The sequence below is a fragment of the Temnothorax longispinosus genome, chromosome 1 (assembly GCF_030848805.1).
Source record: "Temnothorax longispinosus isolate EJ_2023e chromosome 1, Tlon_JGU_v1, whole genome shotgun sequence".
In the NCBI taxonomy this organism is placed as follows: domain Eukaryota; kingdom Metazoa; phylum Arthropoda; class Insecta; order Hymenoptera; family Formicidae; genus Temnothorax; species Temnothorax longispinosus.
This window is the reverse complement of record NC_092358.1, coordinates 23,318,775-23,345,537: the sequence shown is the minus strand read 5'-3', so window position 1 is coordinate 23,345,537 and position 26,763 is coordinate 23,318,775. Positions and strand designations below refer to the sequence as shown.

Below are 26,763 nucleotides of genomic sequence, written 5' to 3'. Positions count from 1 at the left end.
GAGAGAGAGAGAGAGAAATAAATTATTTATTGTGACATTTATGAAATATTTTAATATAAGTTTCATTTGTCAAACGATATTTGTTGTCAAGGATTTTTTTAAGACGTGTATAAAACCGCATTACGATTTAAGCGTAAAAATATGACCATTAATGATGGTAATATTTGCTATAAATATTTTCTAAATAAAGTTATATGTTGAAACGTTTTTTTTTATTCTTGAGGCTTCTTTTCTTTCATGATAAAACTGATTAAGGTAAAGGTACCAATACCCGGACACTTAAGCATAGGAAATGTACCAATACCTGGACACGTATCTGTGTCTGGATACCTTTAAAAAAATATAAATTTATGAAAATAAACGTTTGACTATTATAACTGAAGTTTCAGACTACAAGAAAAAATACTTTTATCTTTGATTTTAATTCGCGTTATACTTATAAATAATAAAGGTGTCCGGATATAGGTACATGTCCGGGTATTGGTACCTTTACCTTAACGCGTGCAGCGTTTCGATAAAAAGATGAACTCTCTGCAGGATATTCTATAATATCTTGGCAGCAATGGATAGAGATTGGAATGATTGTGTTATCAATGATTACTCCATCATGATGACAGTCGCAAATCAATCGCGTCGTTGTTCCGTTGTGCTCATCGGCGTCCACCTTGTAACTGGTTTTTTCTTAACGATTGGTGTTTACACGGCTCGCATGATGAGCAATTCTGGAGGTCCTCGAGCATTCCCGGTAAAAATGGAGTTTCCTTTTATGGCTCTGGAATCGCCGCTTTTCGAGTGCATCCTTGCCGGGCAAATATTTTACGTATTGTCGTCAGCTTCTGTGGTTGGTATGATTAATGGGTTGCTCGCTACATTGGTAAGTATACAATGATTTATTATAAGCCATAAAATTCCTTTTTGCTATTTTAGATACAAGAACACTCTGTAATTGTAGATAAAAATGAGTTGCTTTTTTTTCAATAAGAAAACTTATTAACGTTTAAAACAAAAGCTAATAATAAGAGATACGAGACAATTTACGGAGCAATAAAAGATGTCCATATCTAAAAAAGAGATGTAAAGTTTATTGTTGTCGCTTTTCCGCGATGCCGATTGGTTCTCTTGCTGCGCTTACTTCATTTGCAGCTGTCATTGTATATTTTGACAGTTGTGTGTATCAAGGAGTTAATAGTGTAACAGTAATAGCATAATGTTAAAGTTAAATAGCGCGCGCGAAGCGCGCGTCTGTAGTGTCCAGTAGAATAAATTTAAAATTTTTAAAAATATATAGCGTTTATTAAACAATTGACAAACTTACGTTTTGTGCTATACTTGTTTTTTTAATTTATTATCAACTGTTTTATATTTACAGGTAATTCATGTGGGTGGCCAGGTCGATATCATGCGGCAAGTTATAACGGAAGTACATAGTAACAACGACGAACTTGGCACATCTTTATTCATCATCAATAATCTCATTCATAGACACCAAAAGATTATTACTTTATCGAACGACATCGAAAGTCTATTTTCGTCCATTGCGCTGTTGCAACTCCTGTGGAATACTTTAGTCATCTGCTTCAGCGGCTTTATGATAATACTTGTAAGCAAAATCGATTGTTTCGATTTTCGATCTTCCGACCGACAATTTGCCTTCTTTCGCAGACTCTCAGTACCAACAAAGGTGCAATGGTTTTAATAAAGTCGATGTTCCTTTACATTGCAAAAACATTAGAAGTCTTCGTATTCTGCTACGCAGGGGAGTTCTTAAGCTTCAAGGTGATTAAAGGAATGTTCCGTGCCTGCAGAATATTTGTGATTATGTATTTTTTCCTATTTCTAACGTCGCAAATAATAAATAATTAATTAAAACAAAAACTGTTATTAGAAATATATAGCTATAATAACTTATTTTGTTATTATAGCTACATATTTTCTGATAATAGTTCTAGTTTTAGAATTTATTCTTAATAAATTCTATTACGCTGTTTATTATTTGTTAATGGTTATTGATAGATATAATATTGTGTAACAAATGATATTTAAATGATTGTCTCATTCACGTGTTCTGAAATCGGGTCACGCTTTTCAGAGTAAATCGATTAGCGACGCAATATATGAGTCACTTTGGTACAACATGGTACCGTCCAACAGTCGAATTATGTTATTTATAATGATGAGATCGCAGAAGCGACTGACAATTACTGCGGGGAAAATCTTTGATCTTACTTTGGAAGGATTTATGAGCGTAAGACGTGTAGACGAATCTCTTAATGTTCTACTGTGTAGACGAATCTCTTAATTTCCCAAGTTTCTTTTCTATCACCCAATTTTTCTTAGGTCATGAAAGCTTCTGCCTCGTACATGTCTGTATTGCATGCTACGATTTAAATCGGGAGAAGTATCATATCTGTTCCCATAGTATCCACAGTTTTAAATCAACGCTCCGCGTCAGTGATAAATTTTTCGTTGTGAACTTTTTGAACCTATGCGAAGAAAATGGATTGTATGAACATATATATACATATTTTAATAATAACATTAAAATTTTATTTGCATAAGAATATAATAAATATATCTTTTTATTATGTCTTTTTATGTTCGATGCGCAGTCTACGTTTTAATCTTTTTATCTGGTGATATTTCTTTTTTTTTTTACGTAAATATCCTACCATTTGATGACAAATGCTGTACATTATTTGCGCAATTTATCTTATGGCTTGAAAATATTCAATTTTCAGATCTATTAGAGACACAGGATCTTTTTTCAAAGAACTTTTTTGTAAAGAAATTATCGACTACGCCGACTATCTGCGTTTGCATTTTTAAAAATGGTTATTTGAACGTAAAGATACACGTGTATCTTTTTTTTTGCGCGCTGAACCCCGCAATCGTTGATCATCATCGCAAATTATAGCTTGCTTTGTCGCACAATTTATTACAGCAAAATGGGTAATTGCGATTGATCGTTACTAGCATAAACGTAGCGGTTTTACCCTGTAAAATTGCTCTACCTCCCTTGCGACATCGTGGAGAGGAGTGCATCACGAAGCTAGACCGGAGGACTCGATTGTCATCGTTTTCTTCGCGACGCCACTTCTCGTCTCGTACACAGTCGTTATTCACCTCGTTAGAAGGAGAGACGAGACGTGCACACGGTTTCCCGGAGTGATGGTTCAATGTGAAGTTACACACTATTATGTCGACAACGTAAGCCCGTTGCTGAAGATTGGTCTCGATTTGATTGGCATGTGGCCCGGCTCCTCGCACGCGACGGTTTGCTGGCTCTTTTACATGACTACCCTCGTCGCGATGCAGTACTTTCAGTACTCTTATGTCTACGCGCACCTCGATTTTAGCAGTCTGAGGAAGCTGATGTGGACGGTCTGGGTCTCACTCTGGACTACACCCTGACGATACTGAAGCTACTCAGTCTTTGGTTTAATTGTCGGTAAGCCTAGCGATCGCTTGGTCGGCTTGATCTCTCGATCTCTATGTTTGATTGTATGTGAGAGATGATTTAATTAAGAGACACATCGGTGGTCGGTTGTAGGATATTCGCGGATATTTTGGTCGGGATGGATGACGATTGGAAGGATTGCGGGACCGATTTGCGTGATGATGGATAAGGCTAATTTGGTGCACCGTTGCTCCAACGCTATGATATCCATCAACGCTCTCGCCATTTTTGCTTCTTCATAGAGAAAGCATTATTTTCATAAACTTCGTATATGGACCTTTGATCGGATATAAAGCTAGGTCTAATCAACTAAATTTTAAATTATATATGAAATAAGGGCAGAAGAAACCGAAGAAAAAATTGTTTTCTTAGTTTTTTATGCCAATGTGCGTTCAGAATGTTCTAAAACGTCGGAAAATCGTAATTTTATAAAATGTCCGTATGTGTGTGTGTGTGTGTGTTTGTGCCAAATTTACCGAAATTTCTATAACTCAAAAACTGATTAACCAAGTTTTAAAGAATTATACATGAAATAGCGGTAGAAAAAACTGAAGAATATAATAGAATTAGAAAAATTGCTAATAATAAAGAGGTTATTATTAGCCTTGCTAATAATAAAAGGTTATTATTAGCATTGCTAATAATAAATAGGTCTATTTCTATCTAAAAAAATCTACATGATTACTTTAATTTCCGCAAATTTTGGGATATCAAGTTTATTTTTTTTTAATGGGTAGAGTATTATTAAAGGTAGGTTGGTGTTGAATTTGGCGAAGATTGGTGGAAAGGTTACCGATTTCTGCCTAAAAAATGTATAGGGTAGACCGAGGCGAATCGGATTACTAATTAGCACGATAAAACAGTTTGTTTGAAACAAAACACTAACGAAAACTGTCTTAATGTTCCAGTCTTTAGGTATGAACATGAGGAGTAAATCCGGGATATTAATACAATTTATTATTCCATATCTGGCTGTAACCATAGAAGCTTTTGTATTTTGTTTTGCCGGCGAATATTTGAGCACTAAGGTAAGCATGCTATATACTTTTATTTTTATAAATTTTTATCGTTATATTAGTAGATAAATATAGATATAGATAAAAATTAAATTTGAAACATAAGGCAAATAAGAGCAAAACGCCGATGTTAAAGCAAATAATATAAAATACAAATAAAAATATCTTAGAATTTGTTATAATTTAATTGTACGAAATGACTAAACCATATGTGTTGTGATTGCGTTTATCCAAATGGAGATCTTTGTGTTCCTCCGATGTGTCACGTGTTATAGTCTCATGTAACAAGTAGTCTATAATCTTTCTCTCTTTTTCAGAGCAGGGCTATCGGCGATGCGGCGTATGAAGCGGTTTGGTACGATTTATCTATTAGCGAATGCCGAATTTTGTTATTCGTAATCCTCAGATCTCAAAAGCGACTGACGATCACAGCTGGGAAAATCATGGATCTGATATTGGAAGGTATTACTGCTGTAAGTTTTTTTGCTTTAAACTTTATATTGTTATTTTTCTTAACATACTATGATTACCGAACAAATACCAATGTCTTGTAAATAGAGAAATATCGTAAAATCTCGTACTTGCATAGCAATAACACCATTTCTCTCAGAATAATGCGTTATCTCGTTTCCTTGACACTGAGATTATATTCTTAGAGCGTTGCATGTAGAATACATTGCCGATCCAATAATTAAAAGCACGACCATGCACGAGATATTACGACTTACTCCTGATTAACATAATCTAACTAACATTCTGCATAATCATTACGCAGTCTGTATATAGGCACGGACGTACGTGGTAAACCCGGATTATAATTTATATATCCATCATTTTGTATATCGCTGTTACATTCGTTTTCTGTTTTGCTGGCGAGTACTTAAATATTAAGGTTAGCATTCCTTTACTTTTAACCGCTTCTGGGTGTGAGTACCTTTTTCTATTGTCTATAAAAGTATACTTACTTTTTAATTTTACGCGATGAGGCTGTTACATGGTTGCATAATCCTTGCATGCGAATTCAGCTTGTTTTGCTGTACGACGTTTTAAACAAACCTTTTTTCTTTTTCACAGTCAGAGCAAGTCCATTATCAATGCCGCATACACTTTGGTACGAATTGTCCACCAGCGAATGCTGAATCTTATTGATAATCATCAGAGCTCAAATATGATTGATGATCACAGCTGGAAAAATCATTGATTTCATTTTACAGAAGGATTTACAACGTGAGATTCTTATTGTTTTTAAGCGTGGCGGATGATTGATACTATTTATATACTTATATTAATACTATTATATACGTAGAAATTTACTGGCCTAAGCTCAAACAATCATAAATATTGCAATTAGGTACAATATTATTGAAAACAGTACCGTGGTATATACATTATAATAATATTTAAATTCTGGAGAATGTCCACTTGCTTTTCAATGCTGTTTGTATAAAAACATTCTTTTTCGGATCATGAAAGTATTGGCGTCATACATGTCAGCATACTAAGCCAATACTAAACGTAATGTATCGAAACTCAAATCGACTTATCACAACGAGTAATTAACTTTCGTGATTAACTCTATATGTAAAAGCACTCATAAAATAAAAACTGATAAAATTTATTAGACGGTTGAACATGTTTTGTACTACTTGTTGGAAAACGCGAAACTGAAAATGGAAATTATGATTTAACGAAACATTTGTGTCAATATTTTTATGCGACAATACAGAAATAAATTAAATTACTTATTAAAAAATCCATTGCGTTGTAATAAAAATATATATCAAGACCTTATTTAAATTTTTAACTGCTTTCTATATTGTATTGACGAAACGATACATTTCACAATATTTGTAATAAATATTCTTATATTAATAATAAATATTAGTAATAAATATTACAAGTAATTATAATATTTATTACTAATATTAGTAATAAATATTACAAATAATTATAATCTAGGGAACGCTGTCAACACGTGTGGTAGCTCTTATGGAGAATATCATCAGCCACAGAATTAATGCACGCTGTTCGTCACATCCTTTACTCGTATAACTACTATTTTTATTTTGTTTATACTTACGATAATTATATGCAATTTTTGATAATGATCTTTCGTAAGTTAAGAAATGGAAATACACGTTCTAACAAGCAAAATAATCATAACTTCTATATACAGAACAAAAACAAAACCAAATAAATGACGAAATAAAATAAATATTTTATATAAATAAAGTTAATAATTTATCGCAAATTAAATTCAGCAAATTGAAATAAAACAAACTTAACCATTTAATTGTGTAGATTAAATTGATAAGAAAACCTCTGAAATTATATAATATATTTTATATAATACCTATATAATATTATATAAAACACACCATGCACGCACGCACGCACGCACACACAGGTGAATAAATTTACAAATTTTTAGTTGGCGCTAAAATAAAAGTATCTTTATTTTATAATATTAAATAACACAGCATTCCCCTCTTCCCCAACTCATCCATTAATTAGGAGCATCTTTGATATTCTTTCTCTTCAAACTCTAACCTACATCTTTGAATTCTTTTTTAATAAATAATAATAAATAGATAATATTATAAATGCAGATTAGCATATTGTCAAATATTTCAAAAATGTAATCCCCTATATTGAAATCTTTAAATTTCATTTTTGCTCGCGCCTCGCGCGTTTTCATTCTCCGCTGACCCGCCATTATTGACTTTCTTTTATTTTATTTTCTTTCTGTTCCTCTTTTTTTCTATTTTGTTTAAAAATCTACCGAGTTTAGTTTTACATTTGCTGCCTTTCTGTTCTAATATCAATTTATTTATTTTTTTTCCCGCGCTTCGCGCGCTCTATCTCCCTCTGAAAAATTATCCATTAATAAAAAATTAAACTTATCCTCCAAAAATTAAAAAAATTTGGGCATTGGTTTCAACAAAATCGGTCCATTAATACTTATTATTTCTCGAAAAAATTTGAAAAATTTTGAAACCGGTTTCCAAAAAATTGGTAACAAGAAATTATCCATAAGAAAAAGATCAGCTTGATATCTCAAAATTTGCTGAAATTGGAGCAATCACGTACATTTTTTTCAAACAAAATTTTTCTAATTCTATTACATTCTTTAGTTCTTTCTACCCCTATTTCATATATAATTCTTTAAGATTGGGTCAATTATTTCCCGAAAAATTGGAAAAATTTCGGAACCGGTTTTCAAAAAGATCGGTAACAAATAATTAACCACATCATGGTCCTCCCCGGGAAATTCTACCCTTACTTCATGTACAATGCTTTGAAATTCGGTCTATTAACGAATGAGTTCGCGGGCAGACAGACAGACAAACACTCGAGTTTTATATTATAGTATGATTTATAATTTATTCAATAACTATATTATAACTTTGTTAATGGTACTCCATATCAAGTGGACTTTTCACCTAAAATATTATGATACATTATTATATATTTGAAGAAGAGAACACGCGCGCGCGCATGCAAACATGTATTTGACTAATAATATAAGATTTCATTGAATATATGTTTAGAAAGTTTTTGCTTAAAAATAAGATCTTATTTTAATTACCCAATCTCTGATCTATTTCTTTTTTTTATATTAAAAGACTTTTTTATATTATAATATTTACAATTAAATATAATTTATGTCGTTGACAATTACTTACATTTCTATATCGCATGCTGAGAATTTTATCTTTCTTGTTTAGCTTTTGTACTTGCTCTGAGAGCATTGGTTGTAGGAGGAAACTTAGCAAAGCGAAACGAAACGTGAGCGAGTCTATAAGTAAGGGACAAAACGTAAACGTAACAAAAAGTAATCGCAACATCAGTCGCTTCTCAGACAACAGACATTTTACTATATTTTTAAGAGTGGAATATATTCTTCACTTTTCTCTTTTCGCTTACATATGTCCCGCATTCACCGCAACGTTAATGTCTTCATAATTTTTTTCCATCGGATATAGCTGAAACTGACATTTAGTCGAGTTAAATATTCATTTTGAGAACAATTATGTGCCATCATGCAACTACTAAATTGGTCACTGCCTCAGAAGGGGAACGGGCATCGTCGTCGCTTTCATATAATATACCCGCGAGCTTCCAAGAATTAATGCGATGAAGCGCAATTACAATTGATCGTTACTGCTTGTGCTTTATCGTCTTCGCTGTGGTTATTCAGTATTATACTTTTTTCGTCACACGCGAAGAGTACAACGTCCTGTGTGTGCTTTTTGTGCGTTGACGTGACTATCTATTATTACCATACCGGTAGTTCTGAGAAGACCATGACACGCGCAACCACCATTAGCCGCTCGGTCGAAATCGGTCTTCGTTTTATCGGCATGTGGCCGGACTCGGCTTACCCGAATCTCTATTGGTCTTTATACATGACGCTGATACTGGTATCGCAATATTATCAATATTCGTATGTTGTTGCGCATTTTGACCTGAGCAATCTTCCGCTTTTATCCGATTGTTTGGGTCTCGCCCTAGCGAACACGCTCGCGTTTCTTAAGCTGCTTTCTCTGTGGTGGAACCGAAGGTAAAGTTCTTGGTTGTAATATTTGAAAAAGATGACATTTTTACAAACCATATAAATGTTATAAATCTAGAGAGAGAAGAGAGAGAGAGAGAGAGAGAGAGAGAGAGAGAGAGAGAGAGAGAGAGAGAGAGAGAGAAATAAATCTTTTATTACGATATTTATGTAACGAAATATTTTAATATAAGTTCTATTTGTTGAACCGCATACGATTTAAGCGTAAAAATAATGACCATTAATGACGGTAATATTTGCTATAAATATTTTCTAAATAGAGTTATACATGATACGTTTTTTTGGTACTTGAGGCTTCTTCTTTTTCGTGATAAAACTGATTAACGCGTGCAATGTTTCGATAAAAGGATGAACTCTCTGCAGGATATTCTATAATATCTTGGCAGCAATGGATAGAGATTGGAATGATTGCGTTATCAACGATCACTCCACCATGATGACAGTCGCAAATCAATCGCGTCGTTGTTCCGTCGTGCTCATCGGCATCCACATTGTAACTGGTTTTTTCTTATCCATCGGTGTTTACGCGGCTCGCATGATGAGCAATTCTGGAGGTCCCCGAGCATTCCCGGTAAAAATGGAGCTTCCTCTTATGGCTCTGGAATCGCCGCTTTTCGAGTGCATCCTTGCCGGGCAAATGTTTTACATATTGTCGCTAGCTTCTGTGGTCGGTATGATTAATGCGTTGCTCGCTACATTGGTAAGTGTAACAATGATTTATTATAAGCCATAAAATTCCTTTTTGCGATTTTAGATACAAGAACACTCTGTAATTGTAAATAATAATGGGGTTTTTTAACAATAAGAAAACTTATTAACGTTCAAAACAAAAGCTAATAATAAGAGATACGAGACAATTTATGAGCAATAAAAGATGTTGGAATAAATTTTTAATTTAAAAAAATATATAGCGTTTATTAAACAATTGACAAACTTACGTTTCTCGTGCCATACTTGTTCTTTTAATTTATTATCAACTGTTTTATATTTACAGATAATTCACGTAGGTGGCCAGGTCGATATCATGCGGCAAGCTGTAACGGAAGTACATAGTAGCAACGACGAACTTGGTACATCTTTATCCATCATCAATAATCTCATTCATAGACACCAAAAGATTATTACTTTATCGGACGACATCGAAAGTCTATTTTCGTCCATTGCGTTGATGCAACTCCTGTGGAATACTTTAATCATCTGCTTCACTGGCTTTATGATAATAATTGTAAGCGAAATCGATTGTTCCGATTTTTGATCCTCCGACCGACAATTTGCTTTCTTTCGCAGGCTCTCAGTACCAACAAAGGTGCAATGGTTTTAATAAAGTCGATATTCCTTTACATTGCAAAAACATTGGAAGTCTTCGTATTCTGCTACGCAGGGGAGTTCTTAAGCTTCAAGGTGATTAAAGGAATGTTTTGTGCGCGCAGAATATTTGTGATTATGTATTTCTTCCTATTTCTAAAGCCGCAAATAATAAATAATTAATTAAAACGAGAACTATTATTAGAAATATATAGCTATAATAATTATTTTGTTATTATAGCTAGATGTTTCTGATAATAGATCTCGTTTTAGAATTTATTGTTGATAAATTCTATTACGCTGTTTTATATCTATCAATAATTATATCTATCATTAACAAGTAATAAACAGCATAATAGAATTTATTAACAATAAATTCTAAAACGAGATCTATTATCTCTTTGCGATTACCGGAGAAATTACTTGTTAATGATAGATATAATTATTGATAGATGTAATATTGTATAACAAACGATATTTAAATGATTGTCTCATTTACGTGTTCTGAAATCGGGTCACGCTTTTCAGAGTAAATCGATTAGCGACGCAATATATGAGTCACTTTGGTACAACATGGTACCGTCCAACAGTCGAATTATGTTATTTATAATGATGAGATCGCAGAAGCGACTGACAATTACTGCGGGGAAAATCTTTGATCTCACTTTGGAAGGATTTATGAGCGTAAGACGTGTAAACGAATCTCTTAATGTTCTACTGTGTAGACGAATCTCTTAATTTTCCACAAGTTTCTTTTCTATCACCGAATTTTTCTTAGGTCATGAAAGCTTCTGCTTCGTACATGTCTGTATTGCATGCTACGATTTAAATCGGGAGAAGTATCATCTGTTCCCACAGTATCCACAGTTTTAAATCAACGCTCCGCGTCAGTGATAAATTATCCGTTGTGAACTTTTTGAATTTATGCGAAGAAGATGGAGTGTATGAACATATACAATATATACATATTTTAATAATAACATTAAAACTTTATTTGCATAAGAATATAATAAATATATCTTCTTATTATGTCTCTTTATGTTCGATGCGCAGTCGACGTTTTAATCTTTTTATCTGTAATATTTCTTTTTCTTTTCTTTCGCGTAAATATCCTACCATTTGATGACAAATGCTGTATATTATTTGCGCAATTTATCTTATGGCTTGAAAATATTCAATTCTCAGATCTATTAGAGACACAGCATCTTTTTTTCAAAGAACTTTTTTGTAAAGAAATTATCGACTACGCCGACTATCTGCGTTTGCATTTTTAAAAACGGTTATTTGAACGTAAAGATACACGTGTGTCTTTTTTTTTGCGCGCTAAAGTCCGCAATCGTTGATTATTATCGCAAATTATAGCTTGCTTTGTCGCACAATTTATTACAGCGAAATGCGTAATTGCGATTGATCGTTGCTAACATAAACGTAGCGGTTTTACCCTGTAAAATTGTTCTATCTCCCTTGCAACATCGTGGAGGGGAGTGCATCACGGAGCTAGACCGGAGGACTCGATTGCCATCGTTTTCTTCGCGACGCCACTTCTCGTCTCGTACACAGTCGTTATTCACCTCGTTGGAAGGAGAGACGAGACGTGCACACGATTTCCCGGAGTGATGGTTCAATGTGAAGTTACACACTATTATGTCGACAAGTACCGTAAGCCCGTTGCTGAAGATCGGTCTCGGTTTGATTGGCATGTGGCCCGGCGCCTCGCACGCGACGTTTTGCTGGCTCTTTTACATGACTACCCTCGTCGCGATGCAGTACTTTCAGTACTCCTACGTCTACGCGCACCTCGATTTTAGCAATCTGACGAAGCTGATGGACGGTCTGGGTCTCACTCTGGACTACACCCTGACGGTACTCAAGCTACTCAGCCTTTGGTTTAATCGTCGGTAAGCCTAGCGATCGCTTGGTCGGCTTAATCTCTCAATCTCGATGTTTGATCGTCTGCGAGAGATGATTTGAGAGACACATCGGTGATCGGTTGTAGGATATTCGCGGATATTTTGGTCGGGATGAATGACGATTGGAAGGATTGCGGGACCGATTTGCGTGAATGCGTGATGATGGACAAGGCTAATTTGGCGCACCGTTGCTCCAACGCCATGATATCCGTCAACGCTCTCGCCACTTTTTTGTATTTTATCGATAGTTACGTACGTGGAAGTATGCTTTCCAAGGATGGACAGTTGCGCGAGTTTCCGATACAAGTACAGTTTCCGTTCGAGGTTCACGAAACGCCTGTTTATCAACTGGTCGGCCTGGGATTGTTTTTTCATGTGTTAGAAACGGCGACCGTAATAGCGATGCTGAATGCTTTGATTTTAACGTTGGTAAGTTAAGATAAGTTAAGAGACAAAAGCGGTTGTGAATTCTTTACAAGTATCCATGAAGTAAAATTAATGTAATGTGGTAGTTAAAATGTTCTTTAACGGGCTAATATTAAAGTTTTCGTTGGATTTGTCGAACTCTGTTTGAAACTTTAGTTTTTGCTTCGAGGTACTTCACGTAAGCGGACAAATCGATATCGTGTGTCTAGAGCTAAAAGAGATTTCCTCCATATCCAAATCTAGCTCGGTATTTGCCAAAACGCTCGTCGTAAGGCACCAGAAGATCATATCGTTGTCGAAGAACATCGAAAGCTTCTTTTCATTCGTTGCTCTGTTGCAATTTGTATGGAACACTTTTGTTATTTGTGCCTTAGGATTCATGGTCGTGATAGTGAGTAAGAATAAACTGGTTTGGCTGCTGTAGTAATAAATCCTGTCATGTTTCTAGAACACTGCCTAAAAAATAATACACTTTGAAAATATATATAATTAAAATGTTAATTATATTCACAATTACAATTACAATTATATTCAATTTAAAATATAATACGCTGTACAACATATGAGAGAGAAAAGTTAGTTTATATTCAATACAATATTTAATTTACAAAGCAATTTTAAAATAAAATAAGAATATACGTATTATGATATTTAGCAATAATATCTCGGAACATGTATTTTTATGTGGATATTTATCCAATTCTGATATTATCTTATACTATTTGTAAACATTATTTAATGTTCCAGTCTTTAGGTACGAACATGACGAGTAAATCCGCGATGTTAATACAATTTATTATTCCATATCTGGCAGTAACCATAGAAGCTTTTGTATTTTGTTTTGCCGGCGAATATTTGAGCACTAAGGTAAGGTGCTATCCTTTTATTTTTATAAATTTTTTTCGTTATATTAGTAGATAAATATAGATATAGATAAAAATTAAATTTAAAACATAAGGCAAATAAGAGCAAAACGCCGATGTTAAAGCGAATAATATAAAATACAAATAAAAATATCTTAGAATTTGTTATAATTTAATTGTACGAAATGACTAAACCATATATGTGTTGTGATTGCGTTTATTCAAATGGGGATCTTTGTGTTCCTCCGATGTGTCACGTGTTATAGTCTCATGTAACATGTAGTCTATAATCTTTCTCTCTTTTTCAGAGCAGGGCTATCGGCGATGCGGCGTATGAAGCGGTTTGGTACGATTTATCTATTACCGAATGCCGAATTTTGTTATTCGTAATCCTCAGATCTCAAAAGCGACTGACGATCACAGCTGGGAAAATCATGGATCTAACACTGGAAGGTTTTACCACTGTAAGTTTTTTGCTTTAAACTTTACATTGTTATTTTTCTTAACATATTATGATTACCGAACAAATACCAATGTCTTTTAATAATACTTAACACGTTGGCTGTCGTGTGACGCCCCGGTATGTCACATCCCATTTGCTATAAATTAAGTGAACCATCGACGTGTATAATGAGTTATTTTGACATTTACGTGGCATATTAGGAATACTTGTTTTTCACCAACTTTTAAGATGTAATCCAGCAGTATAATATTTGATCATATAATAAGTTTTTTGAAGAGCTATGCTTATTTTTTGATATGTCGGCACATGTGGAATAAATGTAATAATATCTGCGGCAGCCAACGTGTTAATATACTCAGAAAATTTATTAATATGTGTATTGTATTGAGAGATCGTCTTTGGACTTGGACTAATTGTTTTTCTTAGTATTTCTTTCTGCGTGATATTCTTTTAGATCATGAAAGCTTCAGCTTCATATATTTCGGTTTTATACGCGATGTATTGAAACACGAATTTATCTATGCTGGTCATACGTATATCGTCAAATCATCGCGAGTGAAATAATAATGATGTACACACATTTGTAGAAATAATAATAATAGAGAAAGGTGATTATTATAATAGTTCTTCTTTTATTTTTAACAACCGTTGTTGGATCTTATTTATATAAACTTATTGTTAATAGAATTTTTATGTATCTCTAAGAATCTCTTTTTTTTTAATTTGATATAAGATAGCAAATTAGTAAAATCCGCGAAAATTCTCCTCTGAAATATTTCGTTGATAATAAATAATGTGCTTTGAACATCAATATTTTACTTACAATTCTCTGTTAAGTTACAAGTATAAATTATTGCAAAGTTTTTAAAAGAAATGAAAATAATTTAACAATAATATTAAAAAGATAAATTATATACAGTATACTTATAGTATACTAATCACTATATAATTTACTTACAATTTTAGCTTACAAATCTTCGACAAAAATTATAATTCCCGTTTTTATCGCCTGATATATTTCTCTGCATAGAATAATATTTTCTTTTTCCGCAAATGACAGGCTAATATTCAATCAATTAATATTCCTGCCAATACGACCAATTATTGTATTATATGTCATTTATGCTCACAATGCATAATTTTTTGCTCTTTTTATACTGGAGAATCACTATTATGTTTTTAAGTAAAATTATCTATTAATTCTCTGTATTACTACGTTCAGTTTATATGTCACATTTGATGATGATATTTTCCACATGTATCTTTTTTTCTGATTGCCAGAAAAAAAATTGTAATCGTCTCTGTCATCGCAATTTAGTTTATTATTTCATGACTGTCGTCGTACTGCAAGATACATAATTGTAATTGACCGAGAGGCTCACGCTACCTCGTATTTTTTCTACGGGGTAGTTTTACTCTTTGCGAAATTGCTAACTACACGCGAAGGAGTGGGGAATGCACAAGTGTTTAAAGACCTCGTTTCTGTATTTTTCTCGCGGCAACGTTCCTCCCCGATAGTCGAATCCATTTCACCTGAACAAAAATGACGATTTGATTAAGTGTTATAACTTTTGATATAAGTCTACGAGCCGCTATGTTAACAAGCAATATAAATCCCTCGTTAAATATCGGTCTCGGAATGTAACTCGTTTCTTCATGTAGAATCGTTCTTCTGGTTTTCTTACATGGCTATTCTCGTCACCATGCGATACTTTCAGTATTCATATCTCTTTACGCATTTGGGCACGAACGATTTCTCCAAGTTAATGGCTGCTTGAATATTACTTTGGATTATACCCTAACATTTCTAAAGCTGTTAAGCTTTTGGCACAATTGTCGGTAAGATTCGCAGCTATCAGCTGAGGGATTTCTGGACATTATTTGAGATGAATACGGTTGCAGAATATTCTCAGATTTTGATCGCAATGAACGATTGACTGGAACGATTGCTCCATGTACGTATCCGCACGCGTGCGTGATGTCGAGCAAGGCCAGTCTGGCGCATCGGTGCTCCACGTTACAGTTTGTTCGCTATTTTCTACTTCATCGGCATTTATGAGTCACCGTACGATCTTCACGGATGGGAACCTCAGGGAGTTTCCGATGCAGGTACAGTTTCCGTTCGAAACTATGTACACCCATTGACCCATTTTTTCATATATGGAAAACGACAATTATAATTGCCGAATTCTTTGATTTTGACATTGGTAATTCAAGGAATGTGAACTTTTAAAACCATTATAGATGGTTAATGAATAATGAATAGTCAGTTTATTGGGATGCCGCACAAACTTTCGTTAATCAAATTAAATAGCGCATTTTTTGAATTGTTGCGAACGTGTCTCAAACCTTCAGTTCTTGTTTCAGTTTTTGTTACTTTATGTAAACAGATAGATCGATATCACATATGCCAAAGACCTCGAGAAATTTCCACTGACACAATTTATATGAAACATCGTAGATATTTATTCCATATAGGAATTGTGATCGTGATAGCGAGTAAGAATGTTTTACCTATCGCGGAAATTCAGTGTTGCTCGAGGACAAAAAATTTGTTCCGAAACTTCGTGGTATGGCAATTTTTCCGCTGCTTTGATATCGCTATACTTTATTCGCTCATTTTGGAACTGCTTGAAACGTCTGAAAAATAAAACAATTTATAACTTGATTTATCCAAAGCAATTCTAAACAGAGAAATCTCGTAAAATCTCGTACCTGCATAGCAATAACACCATTTCTCTTAGAATAATGCGTTATCCCGTTTCCTTGACACTAAGATTATATCCTTAGAGCATTGCATGTAGAATATAATGCCGATCCAATAATTAAAAGCACGAACATGCATTAACATAATCTAACATTCCGTATAATCATTACGCGTCTACATAGGCACGGAAGTGGTAAACCCGGATTATAATTTATGTAATCCATTATTCTGTATATCGCTGGTTACATTAGTTTTCTGTTTTGCTGGCGATTACATAAATATTAAGGTTAGCATCCTTTTGCTTTTAACTGCTTCTGGGTGTGAGTACTTTTTTCTATTGTCTATAAAAGTATACTTACTTCTTAATTTTAAGCGACGAAGCTGTTACATGGTTGCATGATCCTTCCATGTTAATTCAGCTCGTATTGCTGTACGACGCTTTAAACAAACCTTTTTTCTTTCTCACAGTCAGAGCAAGTCCATCATTAATGCCGCATACACTTTGGTACGAATTGTCCACCAGCGAATGCTGAATCTTATTGATAATATAATCATCAGAGCTAAAAAATGATTGATGATCACAGCTGGAAAAATCATTGATTTGATTTTACAGAAGGATTTACAACGTAAGTATTGCAATTAGATACCATATTATTGAAACTGTACCGTGGTATGTGCATTATAATAATATTTAAATTTTGGAGAATGTCCATTTGCTTTTCAATGCTGTTTGTATAAGAATTGGCGTCATACATGTCAGTATACTAAGCCAATACTAAACGCAATGTATTAAAACTTAAATTGACTTATTACGAGTAATTAACTTTCGTTGATTAACTCTATGTAAAAGTAGGCTCATAAAATAAAAACTGATAAAATTTATTAGACGGTTGAACATGTTTTGTAACTACTTGTTAGAAAACGCGAAACTGAAAATGGAAATTATGATTTAACAAAACATTTGTGTCAATATTTTTATGCGACAATACAGAAATAAATTATATTACTTCTTATTAAAAAATCCATTGCGTTGCAATAAGAATATATATCAAGATCTTATTCAAATTTCTAAACTGCTTTCTATATTGTATTGACGTAACGATACATTTCACAATCAGCAACTTCTTTGTTCAATCCAACTTTTTCAGAATTTTTTTACTTCGCCGGTAAATATTATTTTAAATTATTACCTACATCAAATTATTTGCAGGAGAGACGTACGTATATATGCACGCATGTAAATCATAAGAATAAATTACTCGCTATTACACGATTCGCCTCCAGTCCGGGAGATGTACTTTCATTACTTATTTATTTAAAAACTTGCAAACAAACTACGAACATAATTTTGTTCATTTACTTAGAATGCGTAATGCAATAATTACAATAATTCAGGCGGAAAAAGAGATGGATACTTGTATTTTGTCGACGAGAAATTGCGTTGTCAAAGAGACAAGGTTGAAAAAGAACTGACGCGTAGCGTTGTTCACCTTTTTTTCCGTTACTTTACAATATCTCCGTTACTCCACGATCGGAATAAACGTTATCAGACTGTTTAATGAGATCATATAGGACGTCCAGACGAATAATATTCTGTCTCTACTTATCATTATACTACGCGAGGTATAATAACGATTAATCCATATTCACCGCGAGTGGGGACGCATCGCGTGGGGATGCACTTGGGGAAAACGGTCGGTGCACTTTCAGTATCTTCTTAAACCAGCGCACCGAATGTGCCGATACTAATTTTTATTTTCTTACATACCGAAAACTATTGGCGAATGAAAATTACGAGTTCTGTCAGCCCGGCGCTGAAAATATGTCTTAAATTTTTCGGCGTGTGGCCGGATGTATCGTATTCTACTGTCTGTTGGCTGAGCTTTATGTTAAGCATGTTAATCGTACAGTACTTCCAGTATCTGTATGTATTCAAGCATTGTAATGTCAGCGAACTCTTGAATTTTATTGACGGTCTGACAGTATCTCTAGACTATAGTTTGACATTTTTTAAATTGGCTGGTTTGTGGATACATCGTCGGTAAGTTATTGTATATTACGTTGTGTATAATGATACAACTTCGCGCATATCGCCGCGAAACAAGATTTCTTAGTTATTTAACACATATACTGAGAGAAATTTAAGTGACATCAAAATTTGATTTGCTGCGAGAGCAAACTTTTTGCTATTGCAACAAAAGGTTTGCTACTATTGCTAAATTAATTAGCTCTCGCAGCAAACCAAGTGTTTGTTGTTACTATAGTGACAAATGATTTGCTAATACAACAAAAAATTTCTCTCAATGTATCATTAATCTGATGTTCTCTAACCAGAAATGATAAGGTTTATTGATTTAATATCAATAAACTTTATCTCGAACATTGGTGCATACAATATTAGTGGTTTCGTCAAAAGATATGCAATGTTTCTATCTTAATATTTGACGGATTAAAACAATACATTACAGAGTTTTTCATCAAATCCTGACGGCTATGGATAATGATTGGCGCGAGTGCATCAATATTGATCAGCATTTGCATATAATGACAATTAAAGCTAATATATCGTATATCTTTTGTAACGCTATGTTGAGCTTAACCGCGGTCGTTACAGTAATTTATTTCTTAGGCGAATACATAACTCGTTTTATATTTCTAACTGAAGATTACAATGACACTTTACGACGGTTTCCCGTAAGAACAGAATTTCCCCACGAAACTCTACAATCGCCGATGTTTGAATTTCTCTTTGTGATATTATTGTTACACGCAATGTTACATGGAGGCGCAGTTGGTACTGTAGACGGATTGATCTTTACTTTGGTAATTCTCATATTTTACATCTATCTCATTTATTTGCAATTAAATTTAACGGAGTGATTTGTGAGGCAAGTTTATAACCACGAAATATTGTTACATTAAAATATTGCTTCAAATAACTTATATAATTGTATTATATACTGCTACGTTTTTGCATAAATATTTTGAAGTACATATGGATATTAATGTTTTTTAGTGTCAGAAAAATATTATATTTAAGTTAATATTTTATTTTAAAAATATAAAAATTACGCTTATTTTATCGTTGTACATGAAAAACAATCTTTAAGAGAAAAATTTTTTTAATAATTGGAATTTTTACAGAAATTTTATTTTATTTTAGGTGTTTCATGTGAGCGGACAAATCGATATAATTTGTCAAGAATTCAGAAATATCTCTGAGAATATTATTCTTCACAAATTTTCCGTACATGAATTAAGAATGCTGATCAAAAGACATAACAGAATTCTTTTATTTTCCGAGAATATTGAGAAACTCTTCTCCTTTATCGCGTTGATGCAAATTGTTTGGAATACGCTAGTTATTTGCAGCTTAGGATTTGTCTTCATAATTGTATGTACTGTTATAAATATGTAATATATAATGGTTGATGTCATATATTTCATTCATTTCTATTTTTATTGTTCATTGAACCAGTCTACTCATACTGAAATTGGTGTTTTCGCGTTAGTGAAAAACTTTTTTTCTTACCTTGGCATAACAATGGAACTCTTTATTATTTGTTTCGTCGGAGAATATCTTAGCTACAAGGTAAGCATTTAAAAGTGATTCACCATAATAATGTAATTTTTCAATAGAATAATTTCTCATAATGATGGAAATATAATATAATATATAATATATGTAAAATATATATAATATGTAATAAAACATTATTCTGTAATAAAAATATTTCAATAACTTGTGATAAAATATTATGTAAGATAAACAATTTTTGAAATAAAAATGTTTTCTGTTCCAAAAAAGAATCTATTTCACAAATGTATATTCTAATGGTTTTAAACGTAATGTCAACGTTTGTGTTGCAAATGATAATTAAAATATTTCTAAAATTGCAACATTGTAATAAACAATTGATCTTTTGTTAACTATAAGTACAAAACATTTTGTATTTTGAAAATGGAAGTAGGAGAGGATAAATAAAAAGCAATTATTATTTACTTTTTTAACAATTATTCTTTAACTATCTTTGCTTACTTTTTAATACTTTACTACAATATTTCTTTAATGTTTACAAGAATACTAGTAAAGAATTTGAATGTCAAATAAATTAAACAAATAAAAATAAATATGAAAAAGACATCTAAAATTAATTGTATGGTCTTTAGAGTAAATCAATTGCCAATGCATCATACGAAATGCTGTGGTATAATATGCCGTTAAATCACAGTAAAGTTATAATATTCATAATAATGAGATCTCAGAAGCGATTGACGATCACGGCAGGGAAAATAATGGATATGTCATTCGAAGCTTTTACGAGTGTAATCTTTCAAACCATTTGTACAGGAGAACAAATTTATTTCATACTTATTACTTAATTTCATGCTTAATATGTTATTTTATAAAATTTATAGTTAATTTTAAAATCTGTTGTGACATGTGTTTTTTGTGCATGAATGTAGTATGTAAAGAAAATTTAATTATTAATATTATTTTTTTAGATCGTGAAGGCATCAGCGTCATATGTATCTGTCTTGAATGCTATGTATTAATACAGAACGGTTGCTAAAATTGTAATGTAATCGACCTCAACAATAGACATTATGATAATAAATGAAAAATTAAAGCGTTATTAAAACAAAATATAACTGTCACTTATCGTTTTATAGTTATTGAATGTAAATTGTAAAATATGTAAATTTTACAAATTAAAATTAAATTTAATATAAATGTAAAATAATTTTTCTGCATTTTTTTTAAATATTATTATTAATTGTATATACTTTTACTAAAAAATGATATATAACTGCGGAGTGCATCAAAAGTTTGTCTGACTTGCAAAAAAAATTATTCTTTTCTTTCCGTAATTTTATCTATACGTCTCTGTTACTTCATAATAAAAATAAAAACTGATAAAATTTATTAGACGGTTAGACATGTTTTGTACTACTTGTTGGAAAACGCGAAACTGAAAATGGAAATTATGATTTAACAAAACATTTGTGTCAATATTTTTATGCGACAAAACAGAAATAAATTATATTACTTCTTATTAAAATATCCATTGCGTTGCAATAAGAATATGTATCAAGACCTTATTCAAATTTCTAACTGCTTTCTATATTGTATTGACGTAACGATACATTTCACAATCAGCAACTTCTTTGTTCAATCCAATTTTTTCAGAATTTTTTTACTTCGCCGGTAAATATTATTTCAAATTATTACCTACTTCAAATTATTTGCAGGAGAGACGTACGTATATATGCACGCATGTAAATCATAAGAATAAATTACTCGCTACTACACGATTCGCCTCCAGTCCGGAAGATGTACTTTTATCACATATTTTTATTCAAAAACTTGCAAACGAACTACGAACATAATTTAGTTCATTTACTTAGAATGCGTAATGCAATAATTACAATAATTCAGGCAGAAAAAGTGATGGATACTTGTATTTTGTCGACGAGAAATTGCGTTGTCAAAGAGACAAGGTTGAAATAGAACTGACGCGTAGCGTTGTTCATCTTTTTTTTTTCGTTACTTTACAATATCTCCGTTACTTCACGATCGGAATAAACGTTATCAGACTGTTTAATGGGATCATATACGACGTCCATACGAATAATATTCTGTCTCTACTTATCATTATACTACGCGAGGTATAATAACGATTAATCCATATTCACCGGGAGTGGGGACGTATCGCGTGGGGGTGCACTTGGGGAAAACGGTCGGTGCACTTTCAGTTTCTTCTTAAACCAGCGCACCGAATGTGCCGATACTAATCTGTATTTTTTTACGTACCGAAAACTATTGGCGAATGAAGATTACGAGTTCTGTCAGCCCAGCGCTGAAAATATTTCTTAAATTTTTCGGCGTGTGGCCGAATGTATCGTATTCTACTGTCTGTTGGCTGAGCTTTATGTTAAGCATGTTAATCGTACAGTACTTCCAGTATCTGTATGTATTCAAGCATTGTAATGTCAGCGAACTCTTGAATTTTATTGAAGGTCTGACAGCATCTCTAGACTATAGTTTGACATTTTTTAAATTGGCTAGTTTGTGGATACATCGTCGGTAAGTTATTGTATATTACGCTGTGTATAATGATACAACTTCGCGCATATCGCCGCGAAACAAGATTTCTTCGTTATTTAACACATATCATTAATGTGCATGATGTTCTCTAACCGGAAATGATAAGGTTTATTGATATTAAATCGATAAACCTTAGCTCGAACATTGCTGCACACAATATTAGTGGTCTCGTTAAAAGATATGTAATGTTTTTATCTTAATATTTGACGGATTAAAACAATACATTACAGAGTTTTTCATCAAATCTTGACTGCTATGGATAATGATTGGCGCGAGTGCATCAATATCGATCAGCATTTACATATAATGACAATTAAAGCTAATATATCGTATCTCTTTTGTAACGCTATATTGAGCTTCATCGCGGTTGCTACAGTAACTTATTTCCTAGGCGATTATGTAACTCGTTTTATATTTCTAACTGAAGATTACAATGACACTTTACGATGGTTTCCCATAAGAACAGAATTTCCCCATGAAACTCTACAATCGCCGATGTTTGAATTTCTCTTTGTGATAATGTTGTTACACGCAATGTTACATGGAGGTGCGGCCGGTACTGTAGACGGATTGATCTTTACTTTGGTAATTCTCATATTTCACATCTATCTTATTTATTTGCAATTAAATTTTACGGAGTGATTTGTGAGGCAAGTTTATAACCACAAAATATTGTTACATTAAAATATTGCTTCAAATAACTTATATAGTTGTATTATATACTGCTAAGTTTTTGCATAAAAATTTTGAAGTACATATATGGATATTAATGTCTCTCTCTCTCTCTCTCTCTCTCTCTCTCTCTCTCTCTCTCTCTCTCTCTCTCTCTCAGTGCCAGAAAAATATTATATTTAAGTTAATATTTTATTTTAAAAATACTACGCTTATTATATTGTTATACATGAAAACAATCTTTAAAAGAAAAATCTCTTTAATAATTGGAATTTTTACAGAAATTTTATTTATTTTAGGTGTTTCATATGAGCGGACAAATCGATATAATATGTCAAGAATTCAGAAATATATCTGAGAATATTATTCTTCACAAATCTTTCGTACATGAATTAAGAATGCTGATCGAAAGACACAACAGAATTCTCTTATTTTCCGAGAATATTGAGAAACTCTTCTCCTTTATCGCGTTGATGCAAATTGTTTGGAATACGCTAGTTATTTGCAGCTTAGGATTTGTCTTCATAATTGTATGTACTGTTATAAATATGTATATATATAATGGTTGATGTCACATATTTCATTCATTTCTATTTTTATTGTTCATTGAACCAGTCTACTCATACTGAAATTGGTGTTTTCGCGTTAGTGAAAAACTTTTTTTCTTACCTTGGCATAACAATGGAACTCTTTATTATTTGTTTCGTCGGAGAATATCTTAGCTACAAGGTAAGCATTTAAAAGTGATTAACCATAATAATGTAATTTTTCAATAGAATAATTTCTCATAATGATGGAAATATAATATAATACATAATATATGTAAAATATATATAATATGTAATAAAACATAAAATTATTCTCTAATAAAAATATTTTAATTACTTGTGATAAAATATTATGTAAGATAAACAATTCTTGAAATGAAAATGTTTTCTGTTCCAAAAAAAAATCTATTTCACAAATGTATTCTAACGTTTTTAAACGTATAAATGCCAACGTCTGTGTTGCAAATGATAATTAAAATATTTCTAAAATTGCAACATTGTAATAAACAATTGATCTTTTGTTAACTATAAGTACAAAACATTTTGTATTTTGAAAATAGAAGTAGGACAGGATAAATAAAAAGCAATTATTATTTAATTTTTTAACAATTATTCTTTAACTATCTTTCCTTACTTTTTAATACTTTACTACAATATTTCTTTAATGTTTACAAGAATACTAGTAAAGAATTTGAATGTTAAATAAATTAAACAAATAAAAATAAATATGAAAAAAAAACATCTAAAACTAATTGTATGGTCTTTAGGGTAAATCAATTGCCAATGCATCATACGAATCGCTGTGGTATAATATGCCGTTAAATCATAGTAAAGTTATAATATTCATAATAATGAGATCTCAGAAGCGATTGGCGATCACGGCAGGGAAAATGATGGATATGTCATTCGAAGCTTTTACGAGTGTAATCTTTCAAACTATTTGTACAGGAAAATAAATTTATTTCATATTTATTACTTAATTTTACACTTAATACGTTATTTTATAAATTTTATAGTTAATTTTAAAATCTGTTGTAACATGTGTTCTTTGTGCATGAATGTAGTATGTTGAGAAAATTTAATTAATAATATTATATATTTTTTTAGATCGTGAAGGCATCGGCGTCATATATATCTGTCTTGAATGCTATGTATTAATACAGAAGAATTGCTAAAATTGTAATGTAATCGACCTCAACAATAGACATTATGATAATGAATGAAGAATTAAAGCGTTGTTAAAACAAAATATAACTGTCACTTATAGTTTTATATTTATTTGGACGATTGACTGAAACGATTGCTCCATGTACGTATCCGCACGCGTTCGTGATGACGAGCAAGGCCAGTCTGGCGCATCGGTGCTCCACGTTATGATATTCCTTAACAGTTTGTTCGCTATTTTCTACTTCATCGGCATTTATGAGTCACCGTACGATCTTCATGGATGGGAACCTCAGGGAGTTTTGGATGCAGGTACAGTTTCCGTTCGAAACTATGTACAGCCATCGACCCATTTTTTTATATATGGAAAACGGCAATCATAATTGCCGAAATATTTGATCTTGACATTGGTAAGTCAAGGAATGAGAACTTTTAAAACCATTATAAATGGTTACTGAATAATGAATAGTCATTTTATTGGGATGCCACACAAACTCTCTTTAATCGAATTACATATTTTTATTTTTCGCATTTTTTGAATTGTTGCGAACGTGTTTCGAACCTTCAGATCTTGTTTCAGTTCTTGTTACTTTATGTAAACGGATAGATCGATATCATACGCCAAAGACTGAGAGAAATTTCCACTGACACAATTTATATGAAACATCGTAGTTATTTGTTCCATAGAATATAATCGTGATCGTGATAGTGAGTAAGAATGTTTTACCTATCGCGGAAATTCAGTGTTGCTTGAGAACAAAAAATTTGTTCCGAAACTTCGTAGTATGGCAATTTTTCCGTTAAACTGCTTTGATATCGCTATACTTTATTCGCTCATTTTGTAACTGCTTGAAACGTCTAAAAAATAAAACAATTTATAACTTGATTTATGCAAGGCAATTCTAAACAGAGAAATCTCGTAAAATCTCGTACTTGCATAGCAATAACACCATTTCTCTCAGAATAATGCGTTATCCCGTTTCCTTGACACTAAGATTATATTCTTAGAGCGTTGCATCTAGAATATAATGCCGATCCAATAATTGAAAGCACGAACATGCACGAGATATTACGACTTACTCCTGATTAACATAATCTAACATTCCGTATAATCATTACGCAGTCTATATATAGGCACGGACGTGGTAAACCCGGATTATAATTTTATTCTGTATATCGATGTTACATTCGTTTTCTGTTTTGCTGGCGATTACATAAATATTAAGATTAGCATCCTTTTGCTTTTAACAGCTTCTGGGTGTGAGTACTTTTTTCTATATATTGTCTATAAAAGTATACTTACTTCTTAATTTTACGCGACGAGGCTGTTACATGGTTGCATGATCCTTCCATGCGAGTTCAGCTCGTATTGCTGTCTTTAAACAAACCTTTTTTCTTTCTCACAGTTAGAGCAAGTCCATCATTAATGCCGCATACACTTTGGTATACGAATTGTCCACCAGCGAATGTTGAATCTTATTGATAATCATCAGAGCTCAAAAATGATTGATGATCACAGCTGGAAAAATCATCGATTTGATTTTACA

General features: G+C 32.5%; 5 protein-coding genes, 4 long non-coding RNA genes and 1 pseudogene across 19 annotated transcripts in view; 6 read left to right on the top strand and 4 right to left on the bottom strand.

Moving 5' to 3' along the window:
• Positions 1 to 738, bottom strand: part of LOC139819328 (uncharacterized) — an 11,351-nt gene extending 10,613 nt beyond the window's left edge. Inside the window, exon 1 of one of the 2 annotated variants that reach the window (XR_011733699.1) lies at positions 602 to 738. This is a non-coding gene — a long non-coding RNA (uncharacterized lncRNA). Of the gene's footprint in view, positions 1 to 493 lie in introns of both variants that reach the window. The other variant, XR_011733698.1, reaches the window with a different exon arrangement.
• LOC139819071 (odorant receptor 82a-like) overlaps positions 1 to 2,570 on the top strand; it is a 2,954-nt gene extending 384 nt beyond the window's left edge. The window contains exons 2-6 of one of the 2 annotated variants that reach the window (XM_071788236.1): positions 538 to 874; positions 1,370 to 1,600; positions 1,663 to 1,776; positions 2,090 to 2,245; positions 2,338 to 2,570. In XM_071788236.1, coding sequence (XP_071644337.1) covers positions 538 to 874; positions 1,370 to 1,600; positions 1,663 to 1,776; positions 2,090 to 2,245; positions 2,338 to 2,388 — 889 coding nt within the window. In that variant the 3' untranslated portion in view covers positions 2,389 to 2,570. Of the gene's footprint in view, positions 1 to 537; positions 875 to 1,369; positions 1,601 to 1,662; positions 1,777 to 2,089 lie in introns of both variants that reach the window. The other variant, XM_071788226.1, reaches the window with a different exon arrangement.
• Positions 1,662 to 17,218, bottom strand: LOC139819316 (uncharacterized). 2 transcript variants are annotated; one of them, XR_011733691.1, is made up of 6 exons: positions 17,083 to 17,218; positions 16,732 to 16,986; positions 16,531 to 16,656; positions 5,439 to 5,658; positions 2,227 to 2,483; positions 1,662 to 1,799 (listed from the first exon to the last, which is right to left on the bottom strand). It is a non-coding gene; the product is annotated as an uncharacterized lncRNA (long non-coding RNA). The 2 variants fall into 2 exon arrangements; XR_011733693.1 differs by lacking the exons at positions 16,531 to 16,656; positions 16,732 to 16,986; positions 17,083 to 17,218 and adding an exon at positions 8,160 to 8,300.
• LOC139814321 (uncharacterized) lies at positions 2,711 to 5,371 on the top strand (annotated as a pseudogene).
• LOC139819079 (odorant receptor 13a-like) lies at positions 8,428 to 11,322 on the top strand. Its single transcript, XM_071788250.1, has 6 exons — positions 8,428 to 9,037; positions 9,413 to 9,749; positions 10,044 to 10,274; positions 10,337 to 10,450; positions 10,883 to 11,038; positions 11,133 to 11,322. The coding sequence occupies exons 1-6, from the start codon at positions 8,781 to 8,783 to the stop codon at positions 11,181 to 11,183; spliced, it is 1,146 nt and encodes a 381-aa protein (XP_071644351.1). The 5' UTR covers positions 8,428 to 8,780; the 3' UTR covers positions 11,184 to 11,322.
• On the bottom strand, positions 9,676 to 10,311 carry LOC139819324 (uncharacterized). Its single transcript, XR_011733697.1, has 3 exons — positions 10,175 to 10,311; positions 9,988 to 10,083; positions 9,676 to 9,816 (listed from the first exon to the last, which is right to left on the bottom strand). It is a non-coding gene; the product is annotated as an uncharacterized lncRNA (long non-coding RNA).
• Positions 11,826 to 26,763, top strand: LOC139818800 (odorant receptor 22c-like). 4 transcript variants are annotated; one of them, XM_071787736.1, is made up of 6 exons: positions 11,837 to 12,252; positions 12,351 to 12,693; positions 12,860 to 13,081; positions 13,438 to 13,557; positions 13,862 to 14,017; positions 26,623 to 26,763. In XM_071787736.1, exons 1-6 carry the CDS (start codon positions 11,999 to 12,001, stop codon positions 26,641 to 26,643), a joined length of 1,116 nt encoding a protein of 371 aa, XP_071643837.1. In that variant the 5' UTR covers positions 11,837 to 11,998; the 3' UTR covers positions 26,644 to 26,763. The 4 variants fall into 4 exon arrangements, with proteins under 4 accessions (XP_071643848.1, XP_071643837.1, XP_071643826.1 ...); XM_071787725.1 differs by lacking the exon at positions 26,623 to 26,763 and adding an exon at positions 14,471 to 14,723; XM_071787714.1 differs by lacking the exon at positions 26,623 to 26,763 and adding an exon at positions 14,443 to 14,723.
• On the top strand, positions 17,955 to 21,370 carry LOC139818746 (odorant receptor 22c-like). 2 transcript variants are annotated; one of them, XM_071787633.1, is made up of 6 exons: positions 17,955 to 18,764; positions 19,192 to 19,546; positions 19,887 to 20,117; positions 20,202 to 20,315; positions 20,894 to 21,049; positions 21,230 to 21,370. In XM_071787633.1, the coding sequence occupies exons 1-6, from the start codon at positions 18,508 to 18,510 to the stop codon at positions 21,278 to 21,280; spliced, it is 1,164 nt and encodes a 387-aa protein (XP_071643734.1). In that variant the 5' UTR covers positions 17,955 to 18,507; the 3' UTR covers positions 21,281 to 21,370. The 2 variants fall into 2 exon arrangements, with proteins under 2 accessions (XP_071643734.1, XP_071643729.1); XM_071787628.1 differs by having other exon boundaries at positions 18,455 to 18,764; positions 20,894 to 21,335.
• On the top strand, positions 22,462 to 26,589 carry LOC139818930 (odorant receptor 22c-like). 2 transcript variants are annotated; one of them, XM_071787991.1, is made up of 7 exons: positions 22,462 to 22,811; positions 23,063 to 23,417; positions 23,804 to 24,034; positions 24,120 to 24,233; positions 24,820 to 24,975; positions 25,160 to 25,231; positions 25,320 to 26,589. In XM_071787991.1, exons 1-6 carry the CDS (start codon positions 22,555 to 22,557, stop codon positions 25,208 to 25,210), a joined length of 1,164 nt encoding a protein of 387 aa, XP_071644092.1. In that variant the 5' UTR covers positions 22,462 to 22,554; the 3' UTR covers positions 25,211 to 25,231; positions 25,320 to 26,589. The 2 variants fall into 2 exon arrangements, with proteins under 2 accessions (XP_071644092.1, XP_071644084.1); XM_071787983.1 differs by having other exon boundaries at positions 25,160 to 26,588.
• Positions 25,944 to 26,763, bottom strand: part of LOC139819305 (uncharacterized) — a 44,577-nt gene continuing 43,757 nt past the window's right edge. The window contains exons 11-13 of one of the 3 annotated variants that reach the window (XR_011733682.1): positions 26,520 to 26,735; positions 26,150 to 26,234; positions 25,944 to 26,074 (exon numbers count right to left, since the gene is read on the bottom strand). This is a non-coding gene — a long non-coding RNA (uncharacterized lncRNA). Of the gene's footprint in view, positions 26,075 to 26,149; positions 26,736 to 26,763 lie in introns of all 3 variants that reach the window. The other 2 variants (XR_011733684.1, XR_011733681.1) reach the window with 2 other exon arrangements.